The 17599-nt window shown below is 42.2% G+C and overlaps 1 protein-coding gene across 4 annotated transcripts in view; it reads left to right on the top strand.

Annotated features, from left to right (window-relative positions):
- Positions 1-17236, top strand: part of ALG6 (ALG6 alpha-1,3-glucosyltransferase) — a 31674-nt gene extending 14438 nt beyond the window's left edge. For 3 of the 4 annotated variants that reach the window (XM_066625401.1, XM_066625400.1, XM_066625402.1), the window contains exons 6-15: positions 6234-6316; positions 7153-7217; positions 8862-9047; positions 9573-9708; positions 11477-11562; positions 12024-12108; positions 14240-14310; positions 15862-15930; positions 16043-16241; positions 16744-17236. In XM_066625401.1, the coding sequence (XP_066481498.1) occupies positions 6234-6316; positions 7153-7217; positions 8862-9047; positions 9573-9708; positions 11477-11562; positions 12024-12108; positions 14240-14310; positions 15862-15930; positions 16043-16241; positions 16744-16941 (1178 nt within the window). In that variant the 3' untranslated portion in view covers positions 16942-17236. The remainder of the gene's footprint in view (positions 1-6233; positions 6317-7152; positions 7218-8861; positions 9048-9572; positions 9709-11476; positions 11563-12023; positions 12109-14239; positions 14311-15861; positions 15931-16042; positions 16242-16743) is intronic. The other variant, XM_066625403.1, reaches the window with a different exon arrangement.
- Positions 17237-17599: the final 363 nt, after the last annotated feature.

The following is a 17599-nucleotide window of genomic DNA, read 5'->3' as shown; positions in this document are numbered from 1 at the left end:
GTTCTAAATTCCACCCAGGTGCCTTTTGTCCCTTTTGAGCCAATATTTAGGCTCTGAAATTTTTAGCGTTTTCAAATCTTTTCAGATAAAAAAGAGGAACTATAGTTGATCATTGAATGGTTTGATGAATGTTTAGGGCATCATAATAATTTTCTGTTAGCTTTGTATTTCTGCAATTAAACAGGAGGTCACTGCAGGATTTTCAATATTTAAATAATGAAATCCTTTTTCAAAGTCATTGGAACGAAGCAGATGTTCATACCTAACCAAATAATTTTAAGTACTTCCATTATTATATTATTCCATTATTATATACAGTTACTTTTCCAACCTTTTCAGAACTTTCTAGTGCTCTTCCACGCAGCCATAAAGTTCAGTGTTCATTAACCTTTATGACTAAAACCAAGTTTAAAAAGAAGACAGTGATAATTTTCACAAGCATATTAACTGACAGTGAATGTGGTGCTTACTGAAGAAAAACATGTACAAGCAGTGTCACCAGGTAACTCATCAGACAGTCTAAACACCTCATTTATTAGTTTATGCTCAGTATTCTTCTTCATAGGATTGACAGGAGTCCTGTAAAAATCACTTATGACGTGTCAGCATCTTCTTATTGCCGATTATCCTGGGCAGAATCAGACACTCCTCCACACCACCTCTTGTGTTGGCCAGGAACCTTTCCATCTGGTCTCTAGTAATTGATTATATTTTAAAAATCACTAGAACTAAATTACCCTTGAAACGGTCTTTAATAATGCCCAAATCAACACGCTTGACAAACCATTGATGTACAAACTAAGAAAATGGATAGACAGTCTTTTAACAATAGCCATTAAACTAGTGCATCAGGGTTACAAAATTCAATACAGTTAAATGTTGACCATTAGTTTTACACATTTTAGAAATATCTCTCTCGCACATACACAGATTACAAATTCTGTCAAAGAAATTAGAATATAAAAGATTTACTGCATTTATCGTATGTGTGTCTGGAATAAGTCCCAATAAGTTCAGTAGCATTTACTCCCAGGTGAGTGTGATAGGATTTCAGCCTTAGTATTGCTCTTGCAGAACAAGATAGAGAATATGATCAGTCAGCAAGACCAGTTGATTTGCAAACCAGTTAACATCTATAAACACAATTAAGTACTTGGGCAACTGGATCCTAACCTGCGCTGGAACATGCAGGCCAGCTGGCCTGCCCCGTATCCAATGTGGTGCTGGGACTGGCTGCGGTGAAAGTCAGAGTAAAGGGAATGAATTCCTCTTACCCCATGTTGTGCCGCAGCCAGCCCTATGAGGCTATTCATAGGTTGGGAATTTTTCACCAGCGAAATTGCTGACACAAATCTGAGCAACCTGGGTTGGGCCAACCTGGCCGGGGATAGGGTTGGGAACTGGCCTAAGTGCTGGAGTCCTATTCCACCCCTCTCCCTGAGCTGGTCGTTCCACTGGCCTGCCCGCCCTCCCCCTACCCTGGGACGCCTTTGTCCCACCTCCCCCCACCCTTCCCAACCCTCTGCGTTAGCCACCCTCGGTCGGTGGCACAGAGGATGGATATAGCCGTTGTGGGCCTGTGCACGTCCTTGCTTACTCCAGAGGAGGTGCAATTATGTCTTATGGCATGCTTGCAACAGTACTGGACCAGAGCAAGGGACTTGCGCTGGCCCAGAGAGTGCTTAGGATTACGCTCTAAGGGCCCAATCCTATCCAACTTTCCAGCACTGATGCAGCCATGTCATCGGGGTGTGTGCTGCATCCTGTGATGGGCGACCTGGAGGCCTCCATAAAGTAAGGGAACATTTGCGACTGCATTGTGGCTGCATTGGGGTTGAAAAGTTGGATAGAATTGGACCCTTAAGCCATTTATGCCCTACAGCGCATTTACGCACAGGGATCAAATGTGGACACCTGTGGGCTGGGCATAAATGGGCAGAAACCTAATATAGGGTTAATACCAATGCAGTCATAGTATTCTAGGTTTGATTAAAAAGATTGCTATTTTGAATATTTGTATGTGAAGCAGAGTACTGTATCACCTTAAGTCTGAGGTATTCAATCTGTGTGTTCTGCCTCCCTAGTGAGGTGTGGCTAGCCTCCAGGGGTGTTGCCAGGCATCTCGGGGAGAGAGGCTGCGCTGCTATGTTGCATGCGCTGCCTGCTGACTTGCTGCTTTTCTGCAGCTGTAAACGAGGTGGGTGGGGCAGCGTGAGGCTGGGAGGGTGTGTGAAACATGGTGGGGGGAGGTGGGAGAGAAGGCTGGCTGGGCAGGCAGGCAGGCAGGCAGAGGTGCCGCATCTCATCATAGAACTCTCTCCATGTGCAACCTTGCCCCAAGGACTACATTTCCCAGTGTGCCCCTTGCCCTGGGCATCCTGGGATTGGTCAAGGCTGGAGGAGAGAAGAGTGCAGAGGTGCTGCATCTCATCAGCACAGGGTGCGCTCCTGGCAGGCTTTCTCTTTTTCCTCTTCCTTCAAAAAAGAAAAAAAGCCACTCTTGATGCCTTTGTCTCCAAAAATTGGTTAAAAATAAAAATCCCCATTCCTTTTTAGCCATTCCCCTTTTTCCTCCTGCCTCCTTTTGGGGGGGGGGGTACTCTGTTGGCTGCTATTGTAAGACAAAAGGCACAATCCTAGCTAGGTCTGCTCAGAAGTAAGTCCTATTGTGTTCAATGGGACTTACTCCCAGGAAAGTGGGGTTAGGATTCCAGCCAAACAGTCTCTAGGTCTCAGTTTGCAATTAGCAGATACACACAAAACAAAGTCTTCCCCTCCCCCAGCAAATTCATCACTTCCCCCTTCAAAACTCTCCAGATGTGCTGCTAACAAACTCAGGGCACAGTCCTAACCAGGTCTACTCAGAAGTAAGTCCTATTTTGTTTAATGGGGCTTACTCTCAGGTAAGTGTGGTTAGGTTTGCAGCCTCAGAGTGCTGGCAGCCTTGTTTCTAGTGTATAATTATAACACCTTCATCCCCATTTTCCTCAGGGGGTAACTGAGGTGAAGTGTTGTAATGGGGAGCTGTGGCCAATGGCTACAAGGATCAGGGGAGGCGCGAGCCAGAAAAGTTCAAGAACCACTGCTTGAAGTCATTTGGTATATCACCTACCCAATACTACATAGGATTGGGCCAGAGGTTCTCAAATTGAGGCATTGTGATACCCCAGCCTGAGAAGTTCTGCTTCTGGCCCCTTAAGGGGTAGGGGAAGGCAGGGATGCAGTCTCCAGGATCATGTTGCTGTCAGGATGGGAGGGTTTTCTTTTACTTTCCTCTAGTGCGGGGGCGGGGGGAGAGAGAGAGAGTCTGGAGAGTCCTCCACAGGGTTCCCCATACCTGCTAACATCTAAAAATAACAAAAAGGGCACTTCCATTTTTGTGATGAAAACCAGAAATGCCCTTTTTTTTTTGTTATTTTTAGATGTTAGGGAGGGCTCCCTGGATCCCCCAGGAATACAGCACTGGCTGGAGGTAAGTAAAAAAACAACAACCCCTCCCATCACTGGCAGCAGTGCAGTGCTGGGGATCATGTTGCTGCCTTAGCCCCTCCCCTGCCCACACTTACCTCAGGCCTCAAACTTCCAAGGCTGCATCATATATCTGACACGTGTCACGAGCCAGAAAATAAATAAATAATGCTTGAGAACCAATGTGCTGAGAGTTTGATTGAATACAGTAAGTGGGTGTGGTTGGAAGGAGGAGGGAGCAGAGGGCAAAATTGACTTGCAGAGGAAAAGGGAAGAGTGGATCTTGAAAAAGGATTGTGGGAAGCAGAGAGCAAAATTGATATGAACAAGAAGAGAAGGAATGGATTTTGAAAAAGCATCCTATGGCACAAATCATAAACCTTTTTTGTCTCTGTTTTAACATAGACATACATTTATATTTATATTCCAAGTCTCCAGCATCAGTATATATCACATTCAGCCTCTAGAGGTGCTGAGTATAATGCAATGTAATGGAATAATTCCTTTCTTTACATTGTCTTGCATTCTGCACATTTAGTGGCTGAATGAGAAATATGCGAGGTATATACCTCATTCAGCCCCTGAGGTGCTGAATGTAATGCAATGTAGTGGAATACGGGTGTGTCCCACTTAATGATAGGGATATGTTTTCCAATCCCCAATATGCGATTAGGTTGTTAAGTGAACATTCAGCCCAATCTAGTGCTTTTGTTGTGTAAACAGACACTACCTGCCAGACACTAGCAGGCTGCACGGGCTACTGGAGATAGATTACCTCGTATTTGCATTAAGAGCCTCTTTGTTGTACAGTGGTGCCTCGCATAACGAAATTAATCCGTTCCGCGAGTCCTTTCGTTATGCGAGTTTTTCCCATAGGAATGCATTGAAATTTAATTAATGCGTTCCTATGGGCAAGAAAAGTCAGAACAAAGTCAAATTTGGTTTACAAAGTGTTTATTAAGTGCTCTTTAAAGGCATACATACTGTACAGAGGATTTCAAAAACAGGGGGGATGCTGAGTGGGGAGCTTGAAGGCTGTAATCCTGTGCACACTTTCCTGGGAGTAAGCACAATGGGACTTACTTCTGAGGAGACACGCACAGGATTGTGCTCTAAGCTGGGGAGGACACAGCAGCTGCACTCAATTGCTTGCTTTTGCCGTGATCATGGGGGGGAAACATGAAGAAAATGGGGCAGTGAGAGGGTGAATGAGCGATGGGGGGGATGCTGAATGGGGAGTTTGAAGGGTGTAATCCTGTGCGCACTTTCCTGGGAGCAAGCTGACATGCAGATCTGCCCCTTACTAGGGTGGACGGGATCATAAAGGGACATGATGATCCGCCCCTTACTAGGGTGGACGGGATCATAAAGGGACATGATGATCCGCCCCTTACTAGGGTGGACGGGATCATAAAGGGACGAAGATCCGCCCCTTACTAGGGTGGACGGGATCATAAAGGGACATGAAGATCCTCCCCCTTAAGACAAACCAAGACAATAAAAAAAAATTCGTTATGCGAAGCATAAGTCATAAAAATCGTTATGCGAGTTACCAAACTTCACACACCGCTTTCGTTCTGCGGGTTTTTCGCTGCGCGGGGCATTCGTTATGCAAGGTACCACTGTATAAACAGACACTAAGCTGCAGGCTGTGGGAGACCTTCATTAAGAGCCTCTTCCTTGTGCTTTGACCACCAACATATTTGTGGATCATTGTTAAGTGAAAGGTTGTTAAGCAGCACATGCCTGTAATTTCTTTCAATTATGTTGCATTACATTCAGCACCTATTGTGGCTGAATGAGGTATATACCAGGTATATACCTAATTCAGCCACTAGAGGTGCTGAATGTAATGCAATGTAATGGAATAAGCCAGGGCTTTTCAAACTGGGGCGTTGTGATGCCGCAGCCTGTGGGCCCTGGCCTCTGCCCCCTTAGGGGGCGTGGGCAGCCTGGAGGCAGGGAGGAGGCAGCTCAGGGGGCTGCAGGGGCTTGGGAGCACTTTCCCAAGCCTCCTGCGGCCTCCCCAGGGTGCAGGGAGCCTGGTGCAAACCTTTGTTAGGGCTCCCTGTAGCAGTGAAAGTGGAGCAATCGTGCTCCACTTCCACTTTAGCGGAGGCGGGGCGTGATCGCTCCACTTTTACATTCACCTTTCCACCCCCCCCCCCCGCTGCCTCCGCCCCCGCAAGCACTTACAGTGGCTCAAACTCTCCTGGAGAGTTTGAAAACCACTGGAATAAGCTCTTCATTACATTGCATTACATTCAGCATCTCTCGTGGCTGAATGTGGTATATACCCGGAAGTGCATGTTTGGAGGTATTTTTAGCTCTGAGAGACTGGGGAACCCTGGGGGCAGGATGATATCATCCAGAAGGCCACATGTGGCCCACAGGCCAGGGTTTGGAGGCCTCTGGTTAAAAAACAGTAATGCCTGTATTCTCTTGCAGCCATTGGATGTTGGAGGCCTGCACAAAGTTCTATTAATTAGTCCTGGGGCTTTCATTCTATAGAACCTCTGGGTTGAAAAGTGTGTCTTTAAATGATCTTATCTGTGACACATAAGGGCTAACCTTGACTGCTCTTTGGATTTCAAATAATACAAATATATGCCAAATGCAAATGAAAACTATAAAGGGTGAAGGGAAATTACCAAGATTAGTTACATGTTAACATTCAACATGCAACACAGGATGCAAAATAAGCAATTTCTGTATGGACTGATAATGTTCATTTGATTCTTATATGTAATGTTTCTATCTTGCAGTTCTTGTTGCTGATTTGCTGGTTTACATACCTGCAGTAATTTTATACTGTTATTATTTAAAAGAGACCTCAACTAAGAAGAAGGTTAGTGTTTTTTGCTTTTTTGATAGCAATTATTTTGTTCTTAGGGAGAAGAGAGAAATGAAGTTAATGCTGCTAAACCAGAAAATAATTTGTTTACATAAAATGCAAAATGGTATTAATTCATTTATTGTTAAACATCAGTTTGACAGCAATTATTGCAATGCACTAAAATACACTGTCAGTTGAGCCAAATTTGTATGTTACAAAGAAACCAGCTTTGTGAAAGCATCATTTGTTTGAACTTCACATCCCCATTTCCAGTGTTCTGACTGAAGCAGGTGACAGATCTCAGTGTGATGATATGTGTGTGTGTATATGCCATGGGTATTTTCAATTGTGCTTCTGAATCCCACATTTAAAGTAACATCGACTGACTCCTTAATAACCATGAACTAATTGAGAGCCCAATCCTATCCATTCCTGCTCCCTAACTGGTATAGCCATGCCGAAAAGGCACATACTGTATCTAGTGGGAAAGTTGCATTGGGAGGCTTCGGAGGGGAGAAAGGATTTAAATGTGCTCCTGCGTAAACCTCCCGCTCCACAGTGAGTTTCCTTGGATCTGCGCCAGCTCCATTTTACTGCAGATCAAGAGGTCCCTGGTTGCCAGATGCAAGGGAAGGCACCAGGATGCAGGTCTCTTGTTGTCTTGTGTGCTCCCTGAGGCATTTGGTGGGCCACTGTGAGATACAGGAAGCTGAACTAGATGGGCCTATGGCCTGATCTAGTGGGGCTGTTCTTATGTTCGTGTGCTCTTTCTAGATTATGATAATCTATTGCAAAATTAGGTAGCTTTTTTTAAACATTGTATTTTTTCTCTTTTTCCCCTCTTCTAGATTTCTAGCACTCTCTGTATATTGCTTTATCCAGGCCTCATCCTCATTGATTATGGACATTTTCAGTATCCTTGCATTTTCTGTGAAGTCAGATCATTTTAATTTGCCAGTCAAACCTGTATGTAGATAAGATAGGTGAAAAAGGTATTTAGGTGTGGATTACAGAGCTAAACATATAAACTACAGTTAATACATAATTCACAGTCCCATCCTATTGTGGGCTTGTAGCTGCCAATCTCATGTTCCACTGCCATAAGTCCTAGTACAGTGTTGTAAAAGGCATGCTGCTGTCATGTGCTGTGCAACTGCTGGCAGAAATGGCTAGAGGTCCCAAGTACACAACAGCAGAGTGTAGAAGCCCTGCTGATGCAGGTAAGGTGGCAGCCCTGGCGGTTCATATTGGTTCAAGGGAGAATCAGAGTGGGGCAGAGAGGATCTTGGCATCAGCAATATGCACCAAGATCCAATCCCCCTTTTCCTGGCTTGATGTGCCCCCACGGGGTCCTTTGTAAATCACTGGCATTGGTCCAAGGAGCCACATTCGTGACCAGGTAGCCTGTAGAGAGGTACTTAAAAAAATATTTTTACTTGCCTCTCCTGGACTCTTTAGTTACCCCCCCCCCCCAATGAGATGCAGTGTGCACACCAGCAGAGTAGCTGCATTTCCTAAACTGCTGGATGGTAGGATTAGGGCGGCATGCTGCAATCCTGCGCATACACTGAACATAGTGGGACTTATTTCTGAATAAAAATGTATAGAATTATACTGTCAGTGTTCTCGTCTTCTTACACCAAATGTGTTAATATACATATGTTCAATGAATACGTGTCTGAAGGTGAGGTTACATAAGCATTTTACTCTCTTGATAACTGAAGAAAGGAATTGCATGTATGAGACAGCCACAACAAAGACAGAACTTTAATAACACCTGACATTATCCGAAAAAATTCAGTTTGGTGGAGCTCAGTTGTGTGCTGTCAAGTGATGTGCCTATCACTGCCAGACTTCCCATCACTATGATGGTTTCTAACATGAATTTCTTTTATGTCTTGAAAATATAAAAGCACTTTGCGATGGCCCAGTGTTAGTTGTCACTGGCGCTGAGGCCAATGTGGGTGAGTGTTGGCCTTTCATGTTGGTGGGAGAGGGAGCGGATGCTGGATGGGGTAAGTGCAGTGTCTGGCAGCGGGGGGGGGGGAGATGGCAGAACAGGGGGAGAGAGGCAGGGGAGAGAGGGGTGGGGACAGCAGCAAAAGCTGCCACTGCATCTTATCCCCCTTCCTATTCCTGCAAGCTCTACATGGGCTACTCAAATCTTCACCAGCTATTGAGGTGGTGCAGACTTGAGTAGACCCATAGCAGCTGCTGGGGCTCTACAGCAACAAAGTTCCCTTACCCTGAGGAGACCTCCAGCTGCCTTCTTGGCCCTGCGGAATACAGTGGTGGCAGTTTTGGCTCTGCTGTCCCACAGCACTGGCAGCCTGGATAGGATTGGGCTGCCCACCATGGTATGGCATTATATCTTAACCGAACTTCAATTTTCCCCACTGAAATCAGTGGGACTTCAAACTTTTGCTGAGTTCTATCTATGGCATGCACAATCTGTCAGAATAGGTGAGATCAAGAGAACACAAGAAGCGTTCTCTTACTACTGTATGTTCTTTATCACAGAGTTGTAAGTGGTTGTTGTCCTTAATATAAAAATCATATACAATTCTGTAAGTCTTGGCTTTGCTCTGTGGGGTGTCCTTTGCCTGTCTTATGAGTTTGATGTTCTGGGCTCAGTAGCATTTTGTCTAGCTATAAACTACAAACAAATGGAATTATACCATTCTTTGCCTTTCTTCTGCTATCTGCTGGGAAAATGCTTCAGAAAAGGCCTGATGGGAAAGGGGTGAGTATCTTTAAAAGTTAACATCCAGAAAATGGTCCTGGAATGCACTTAGGCAGCCTTGCCTTGGGAATTTGTACATGTCATTCATTTCTCGATTAAGCTTTTGGAGAAGGGATTCATGTCATTATAATTCTTTACTCCCCCCCTCCCTCAGTAGAACATGTTTCTCCTAAGTCATTAAATAACATACTAAATAGTTTTAAGAGTGTCCATAGTGTATCAAAATACACACAACTATCCTTTCTCTTCAACACCTGTCATTAGTTAAGAGCAGGTCACAAATGGACACCCAGATTTAGAAGATAAGAGTTAAGCATGTCTTTTGACATTTAACTGTTTTCTTATTCCTGATCTTCTCCGCTGGTAGAGTTCTCACTTTTGGTTATTTGCGGAATGTCCGTGTGCACGGTGTTAAGTCTGCTTATGTACAAATATTGTTTTATTTCATATGGCTGCTTTTTGGGAGGATCTGTATTAATTTCTTCTTTTTGGGAGGATCTGTATTAATTTCTTCTTTTCTTACAGGTTACTTCTGTTAATGAAATTGGGGTTTACAGTAGTAGTTTCTTTTGCTCTCTGTTGGTTCCCTTTTTGTACAGAAGTCAAACAAATCCTGCAAGTACTTCAAAGGCTCTTTCCAGTTGATCGAGGTTTGTTTGAGGTATGCCCCACGTTTTTCTTTTTACCCCCCCCCCTTCCAAGCTTCTTGTAAATGTTTTATATTTTTAGCTCCCTTGAGAAACCTTCACTTTGACCCTTAGGGATTTCATGTGGAAGATACACCAGAAGGCTAGTAATATGATCTGCTTCTCTGGCCGTCATTTCTTGCCAGTTATTTAATCCAGCATTTAACCCCTAGCTCAGCTGGCATCTTCCAGGATATTATATGAGTAGGCAACATTTATCCCATCGTCAGATCTATAGTTCAGACGTACATTTTTCCGTTCAAATAGATTCCATAGTAATTAACAGTGTCCTTGCAGATTTTTATCTAGAGGATCTTTTAAAATGCTTTAAATCCATTCTTAGTTTTCATTTTCATCATTCCAAAATAGTAATTGGATTGATGCTCCAAAGATACAGACTTTAAGTCTTAAGAGTTCCAGTTTGCTATGAGCTGAAATGTACCAGTTTGCTTTAGTTTGCTTTGCTAAAGTAAAGCCTAAAGATATTTGGGGGAGGGGTAGAGATATTTGGAAAGAAAGAAAAAATAGTACATCCATTTTGATAAAATTTGTACAATAATACATTTGATTACATCTAACTACTCTGCACTGGAGAGAAATAGTGATTACATTCTGCAGCAGACTTATTTTTGAAAACCCTGACCTCCCCCCCAATCCAGAGTAGTGGTGCTAGCACAGTAAAAGAAGAATTTAAGATTTTGTTCCTGGCTATGAAGATGAGATGTTACATGAAGTGCAAAGTATATAAAAAGGCAGAAGCCAAAATACTGTCAGCTATTTAGTGTGTGGGGATTGCCTTGTTTGTTTTTACACTTTACAAGGTTTTACTGGTGTAGTCTACATTTTATAATAAGGCAACCTCATGCAACTTATCCAAGACAGCTCAGGAATTTTAAGTCTAATGTTAGCTGAAATATTTTCGGAGTTGAGCAGAGGAGTGACTGATTTGGATATTAATCTGGATAAACTGAGAAACTGTCTACGTAAGCAATGCACAGTAAGTTTATACTGGGGTGCCTGTGACAGGTTCTTTGAATTGGTTCCCATTTACAGAGATCCCACAAATGCTGATAGTTGTAAAATCTTGCTAGCTTTTAGCCAGGCATCCTATATATTTGTGGGTACTGCCAAGCACTTGTCACCTTCAGCAAATTTGTAGTGTGTGTTCTGTACACTTGTAAGTGAACAAGGAAGGATGGCTCAGTTGTTGGTAGTAGCTTTCTTGCTGTTATGTCTACACAGCTGTGACTCAAGCAGCTGTTTAGGGATGAGTTTCATGAGCATGCTAGCTGTGTGGTTACAAATTTAATTTGGAAAGTGATCCTAGCACAACTGCTAATGTCTTTAGACTTCTTGATTTATTAGGGGTTAACTCTGTCATTGCTAGCAACTAGCAAGCAGAGCTAAATATGTTCTAGTAGCAGAATGTGGCAAAATATAGCGTGGCTTTACATTTGAAAAAAGTATCATGTCTCATTTTTTAAAATTTGAAAAATCTTGACTGTAGATAATCTCATAATTTAATAATTGTGATTTATTGGGTCCTGTATTTAAGAATGCATTTCTCTTCATAGAAGACTTGTTTTAATTAAACATCGCAGTGCAAGTTTTGAATCAAGGTCACACAGGTGCAAATGTTGCATTTAATCTTGGCATTGATCTATCTGAATGTTCTCTGCCATTCAACATGTGAATAGTGCCTACCAATGAAAAATTAATACTGTTCATTAAATATCTTTTCAGGATAAAGTAGCTAATATTTGGTGCACATTAAGTGTCTTTTTCAAAATAAAGACTGCTTTGTCATCAGAAACCCAGCTTAAACTAAGGTAAGTGAGAATGGAAGTATAGAACAACTTTCAGATTGAATTATATTTTGCTTACAAGGATTACAAGAGAGCATTTTAGAACAATCTAATAAAGTAAGCTTGTCATACCAGTTCAGTCACTTAATATAGAAGGAGAATGGGTTTAGGCTGCAGTCTTATACACACTTGACTGGGAATAGGTTCTGTTTAATTCAGTGGGGCTTACTTCTAAATAGTCATGCATAGGATTGCACCGTTAAACCATTACATTTTCCTGCCATCGCTTTCTGGTTGTATGGTAACTATGAGTCAACAAATCAAGTCATCAAAAGTAGAAGCCCTACATATTGTGATATTTTTACTTCTGTAAATATAAATGTGCTCATATCAAATATAGCTAGTAAATCATTATTTTAAGAAGATGAATCCAATGTTATTAATTTCTGTGTTTTTTAAATATTATAAATTATTCTTATTTTTAGTTTTGCTCTAACTTTTCTGAGTGTGCTTCCCAGTTGTATAAAACTAACTCTGCAGCCATCTCTCAAAGGATTTAAATATTCTTTGGTAAGTTTACAACAAATTTCTCTGTTTATAAATGTTATAAATGTTTTATAATGAGTTCAGTTTAGGAAAAGAAAAAGAAAAACCCTTGCCTTCTTCATCCATACTATGCCTGGAGAAAGGGAAGGAAGAAGGGATGACGACATAGAGAAAAAGTAAAAGAAAGAGACATAGAAAAAACTTAAGGAATACCATTCATTGTCAAACATACTTAGACATTTGGACTATAAAACCAAGACAACTTCTTGATCTATCTGTTTGCTAGCCTATACACCACCTTTTTCTTGACAGCTAAATCTAGGAAGTCCACCAATCACTGTTCCATTTACTGTGTTCAGATTTTCAATTCTAATGAATAATCTATTTGGTCAATAGGGTGGCCTTGAGCAACCAGGTTTTGTCACCTTTAGGGAATGTCTATAGCTGATGCAGGTGGGAACTTTCACCCTTCTTGCTGGTGCTCAGGCATTATGATAATTGGCACAGTACTGGAGCATGCTTTATAACCATTTTTCAGCAGTCACCACCAAGAACACATGTTCCGCTGGCAGCAATGCCCAATACTATTGGGCCAATAGGACTGAGCCATAATGGTACATATATTTCCAAAAATGGGGATGTCATTTTACAGTGCTAAAGGAAGTAGGCACTGTTTCCCCATAATCCATTGCATCTCTGATTCATTATAATTTCCACTTGCTGGACAGAATGATCCATAGAAGATCAGAAGTAGCCAAACATAATGTTTTGTTAGTCAAAAATCATGCAGCTTGTCATGGTTGAGGTTTTAGCAATTGCCGAGACACCTCTGCCTGTGAAAGAAGCTTAGTTGGGGTGTAAGATCTTCTTTGTATGGGAGTAGGAACAGGGTTTGATTAAGGGGGAGTGGAACTCTGAGAATTCTCCTACAACAGGAGTGGTGATGTCATCAGCAGGAGCACTCAGGTGCTAACCTTGAAGTGTTTTCAAAGGACCTCGGTGAAAAGGCACATCAGATTCAGCAGGAGGCAAACTGAAATATGTCTTGGAATATACATTAATAGACCATTGCCTTTTGCAGAAGTTGCCTTAGAGACAGTACAGGTGGTGCATCAGGATGCACGGGGCATCAATTCCCAGACCAACTGCAGATACTGAAATCTGTGGATAATCAAATCCACAGATTGTGGTACCTAGATCCTCTGATCATGACCGGATCTGTGCTTCAGTTGTGTTCAGAGGCCCTTCTGAGAGCAAGGGAGGCCATGCGCAGCCCCCCCAACACTCAGGAGGCCTTCTGGAGGACTCAGAAGTTCTCCTGAGTGTCAGGGAAGCTGCGCACAGCCTCCCTGGCCTTCAGAAGGGCCTCTGATTGTGACTGGAGCACAGCTGTAGTTGCGATTGGAGGATAACAGGAAAGCAGATCTGCAGGTTCAGGACCTGCAGTGAGGTAAAACCACAGGTCCCAAATCCATGGATACAGAGGCCCCATGTTTACACAGTGTGAGTTCCTTCTGACTTAACATGCAGAATCTAGTACTCTTACAGCGCAATCCTGTAGAGGACCTACAGCAATGGATCTCACGATTTTTGATGCAGCCGGTTATGGTAGACGTTTTAGCAATTGCTGAGAGAGAATGGCCAACAAAACATGTGTGCTCTTCTATGCAGAGTAGTACAGATTTGAGTACTGGCTTTTGGCTTTCACCATCAAGGCATAATTAAATGGATTGACTGATGTTGCTGAATAGCAAAAACACCTGTTGCATTAGGAGGGTTGAACCCTCCCAGGAGGGTTGCAAGCAGCTTGGAAGGGGGTGGCAAAGCTTTGAAAAACAAAAAATAAAATACATGAATGAATTGCCCATCTACCTAAGTGGCTGCTGGGGTTATGCTGCCTGCCCACCTTGTCTTAATCTTCTCCCATGCTGTGTGGACCAAAGCATTCCACCCCTGCATTCTGGGTGAGGCAGATATACTGGTTTATGTTAGCTAGTCTACTGCAAGTCAGGGTTTGTGTAAATGTATATATTATTTTTCAGGGGCTGCAGTAGCATAATGTTTGCGAACCTCTGTTTTTACATAGTCCAGGCAAGGAAATGAAAGCAGTTCTTTCGCATCATGCATTAACACTTGTTAACTTTATTTTTTCAAGGCTGCTTGTGCATTGTCCTTCTTTCTTTTTTCATTCCAAGTGCATGAAAAATCTATTCTTCTAGCTTCAATGTAAGTAATATTTTATACATATAAAATTTTGTACCCGTCTGTTAATATGAAGAATATCTACCTGCATTGTGGCCCAATTGTTTAAATAGCTGTGCTGATTTATTGGTTGTAGGATTTGATCCTACAGTAAGGCTCAAACATCTAAGGAATACAGCTTGTACTTCAATCCTTCTTACCCACTTGGGGCAGAAGAGTTAGTGCATCTGTATAATTTTGTAGAGCTTTTTGAGTCCAGAGTTAAGCATAAGAGTTGGATCAGGCAACTGGTAGCTCTATCACCCTTACTACTCCTTTAGTGTGCATGAAAGTTGAACAATTATATGATGTTCAAGGGGGCACCCTCTGCATCCTTTCCTTTTGAAACCAAGGGTGATGTCACAGACTCTCCTCAGATCATAGAGTTCTTGCTTTCCTTGCCGCAATCATGGGAAAATAACACAAGGAACTGGTCAGGTTTCAAGGAGATGGGAAAAAATTGCTCTAAAATTGGCAAGTGTGTTAGAAGCCTGCTAGCTTTTGCCAGTTTGCGGGGGGGGGGGGAATGTTGAACATGCGTTGAAAACGCATTGTCTTCAAAGCCAGATTCCTGTATCATACTGTTGCCTAGTCTGAATTTGTGGAACATACTTCTGATGAAAGGTCAGTTTTTGATTCAGTAGACTGGGTCATAACATGCTAAGCAGAAAGACACTCACTGTATTCTCCTTTTTGATGTTTTGGGGATCCTTAGCAGGGGCTGAAGTAAGGCAGGGGAGCTTCAGGAGGAGGTGGGCATCCTTGGAAACTGCAGGCACCTTACTTAGAACCTGCTTATGGAAGGTAGCTGCACCTGGTTAGCTGAGATTCCATGTTCTTTCTGCTCCCCATCCCGCCCACTTGTGATTCCCCAAATATCAAGATTTGGGGATCTCCTGTGGAGAAGAGGAAGTCAGAAAGAAACATGCATGGGTTTCATTTTACTTGCATGAGTTAGGAATCCTAGTATGGCTTTTCACAAACCTCATTCCAATATGTGAACTTCATTCCAAGGAGAAAAGTATTTTATTTATTTATTTTTCACATTTTTATAGCGCCCTTCCTCCAACGAGCTCAGGGCTGTTTACACAGCTGCTCCTCCCCTCTTTCTTGTCCTCACAACAACCCTGTGTGGTAGCTGAGGCTGAGAGAAAGTGACTGGCCCAAGGTCACCCAGGAAGCTTTGTGGCTGAGGGGGGATTTGAACCTGGATCATCCAGGTCTAAGTCCACCTCCCAAACCACTACACCACTGCCTTTGAGCATATACCTGCATAAGCCTGGCAAGATGGCTGTGTTCATGCAATAAGAACTCGACTAGTGGTATCACATGTGGGAATAGAAATGGAACTTTGTTAACAGTTCACTCACACCAACTGGAAGATGGGTAAATGGGTCTTCTGTGGAGGGGTCAGGCTGCTCCATTATCACAAGAGGCCCTTATCCTGCTGGGTAGCAACAGTGTGATATAGCAGCTCTGACACTAACCCAGTGAAAGTTTACCTTGACAATGTTTGTATTTCTCTCTTCCTCTTAGACCAGTCTGCTTAGTTATACATGAAATTCCTTTTATGGCTACATGGTTTTTGCTTGTATCAACCTTCAGGTGAGTCCGAGTTTTAGTTTCTCTAAAGAATTTCCAATTTGCTAAATTCTTTGTAAGACCTTTGGAGTGTAACCTTGACGGAACACACTTTAACTGACATGTTTCTCAACAGCATGCTCCCTCTTATCCTGAAAGATGGCCTGCTCCAGTATTACCTTGTGACAACAGTGGCCTTTCTCACAGTGTGTGCAGCTTCTTTTTCAATACTTGAAAAGACGACCGAAGAGGACCTGCAGCTTAAAACACTTTCCACTTCTATTAGAAGATGCATTCCTTGGTTTAAGACATTCCCCAAGGTTATCAGGAGTTTAGTAAGTAACTCTTGTTTTGTTTTTTTAAAAAAGTGTGCAAGATATAGATTTACATACAGTAAGTAAGTATAAGGCCTCATAGAGTTGCCAAGTTCCAAGCTGCTTTGTTGCTGTAACCCCCATTGAGGGTAAATTCTGCTACTTAGGAACATTTAGATATAAGCAGCCTTTCTGGGCAACACTCTTACACTTATAATAAACTAAGAGTTGAATTCTAAACTATGCATTTCTGTGCATTAGCATCCCCCTTCATGCAATGAGGACACTAAGTGCACTCCCAACATTTGAGGTCCTTTACCCATCAGAAGTTCTTCAGTTACTTAATAAGACTGTGTTTGCATTAACCCTGGCAACTGGAACATAAGATGTCATACTAGGGACACAGTGTATTTACTGAAATACCCTCCATAAGAATGATGAAAACAGAGCATCTATGCAATGAAACGACTTATTGGACATTGTAAATCAGTGGTAACCAGTGTACCTTTTTTTCTCCTTTCAGTTCCTTGTCTCAATAACTCTGATGGGCATCCTGACTTTAATGAGTGCTACCCTGGATCCTCCAAAGAGGCTACCAGATTTATTTCCTCTAGCTGTCTCTACTGTATCCTGCTTGCACTTTTTATTCTTCTTGCTATATTTTAATGTCATCGCAATATGGGAATCAAGAGATAGCCGAAATCAGAAAAAAACCAATTAGTTCAAAGTGTCAACTCATAAAACTAAATCTAGAATTGAAAAAGGGGGAGACCCCCTTTAAAACATTTTATTGACCTATGTCGGGTATAAAGTTTCTTCTTTCCTAGGGAAAACCAGCCAAAAATGTTAATATATCCATTTGTGCTGTTTCAGGAATGTGGATAGAACTCTTTGTCCTATGTATGCAATAAAAAAAGAATCATAATACTTTATTCAAAATGGAAAGACTGCTTGTACCCTGTAAACAATTAAGGAACATCAGTTCCAGCTTATTTTAAATAAAATCTCAAAATTAATTTAACAGAATCCGTGTTTTAATTTTATGTACTTCCAAAAATGCAAAGTGTCAGAGCTACCAAACTATGTTGCAGCAGTAACTCTTGTCTGTTGCTACTAAGTGCGGTCTCTTATAGCCTATTTGATTACATACATTAAACTGCCTTGTACAATATTTCACTTCCTTCCATATGATATGCTTAAAATCATCAAGGCCACTGCACAAATATTCATGACTCATTGTCATGGTTCATGCACACATGACAGTCTTATTTCAGCATTAACCTCTATACTAGCTGAAGTCCCTAACAAGAGTTCCAAGGTGCAGTGGAGGGTCTAACATTATTTTTCATATATATCCTTGCATAAACCTCACCATGATG

The sequence above is a fragment of the Tiliqua scincoides genome, chromosome 4 (genome assembly GCF_035046505.1).
Source record: "Tiliqua scincoides isolate rTilSci1 chromosome 4, rTilSci1.hap2, whole genome shotgun sequence".
NCBI lineage: Eukaryota > Metazoa > Chordata > Lepidosauria > Squamata > Scincidae > Tiliqua > Tiliqua scincoides.
Note: the sequence above shows the minus strand (reverse complement) of the source record. Positions and strands in the feature narration are given on the sequence as shown.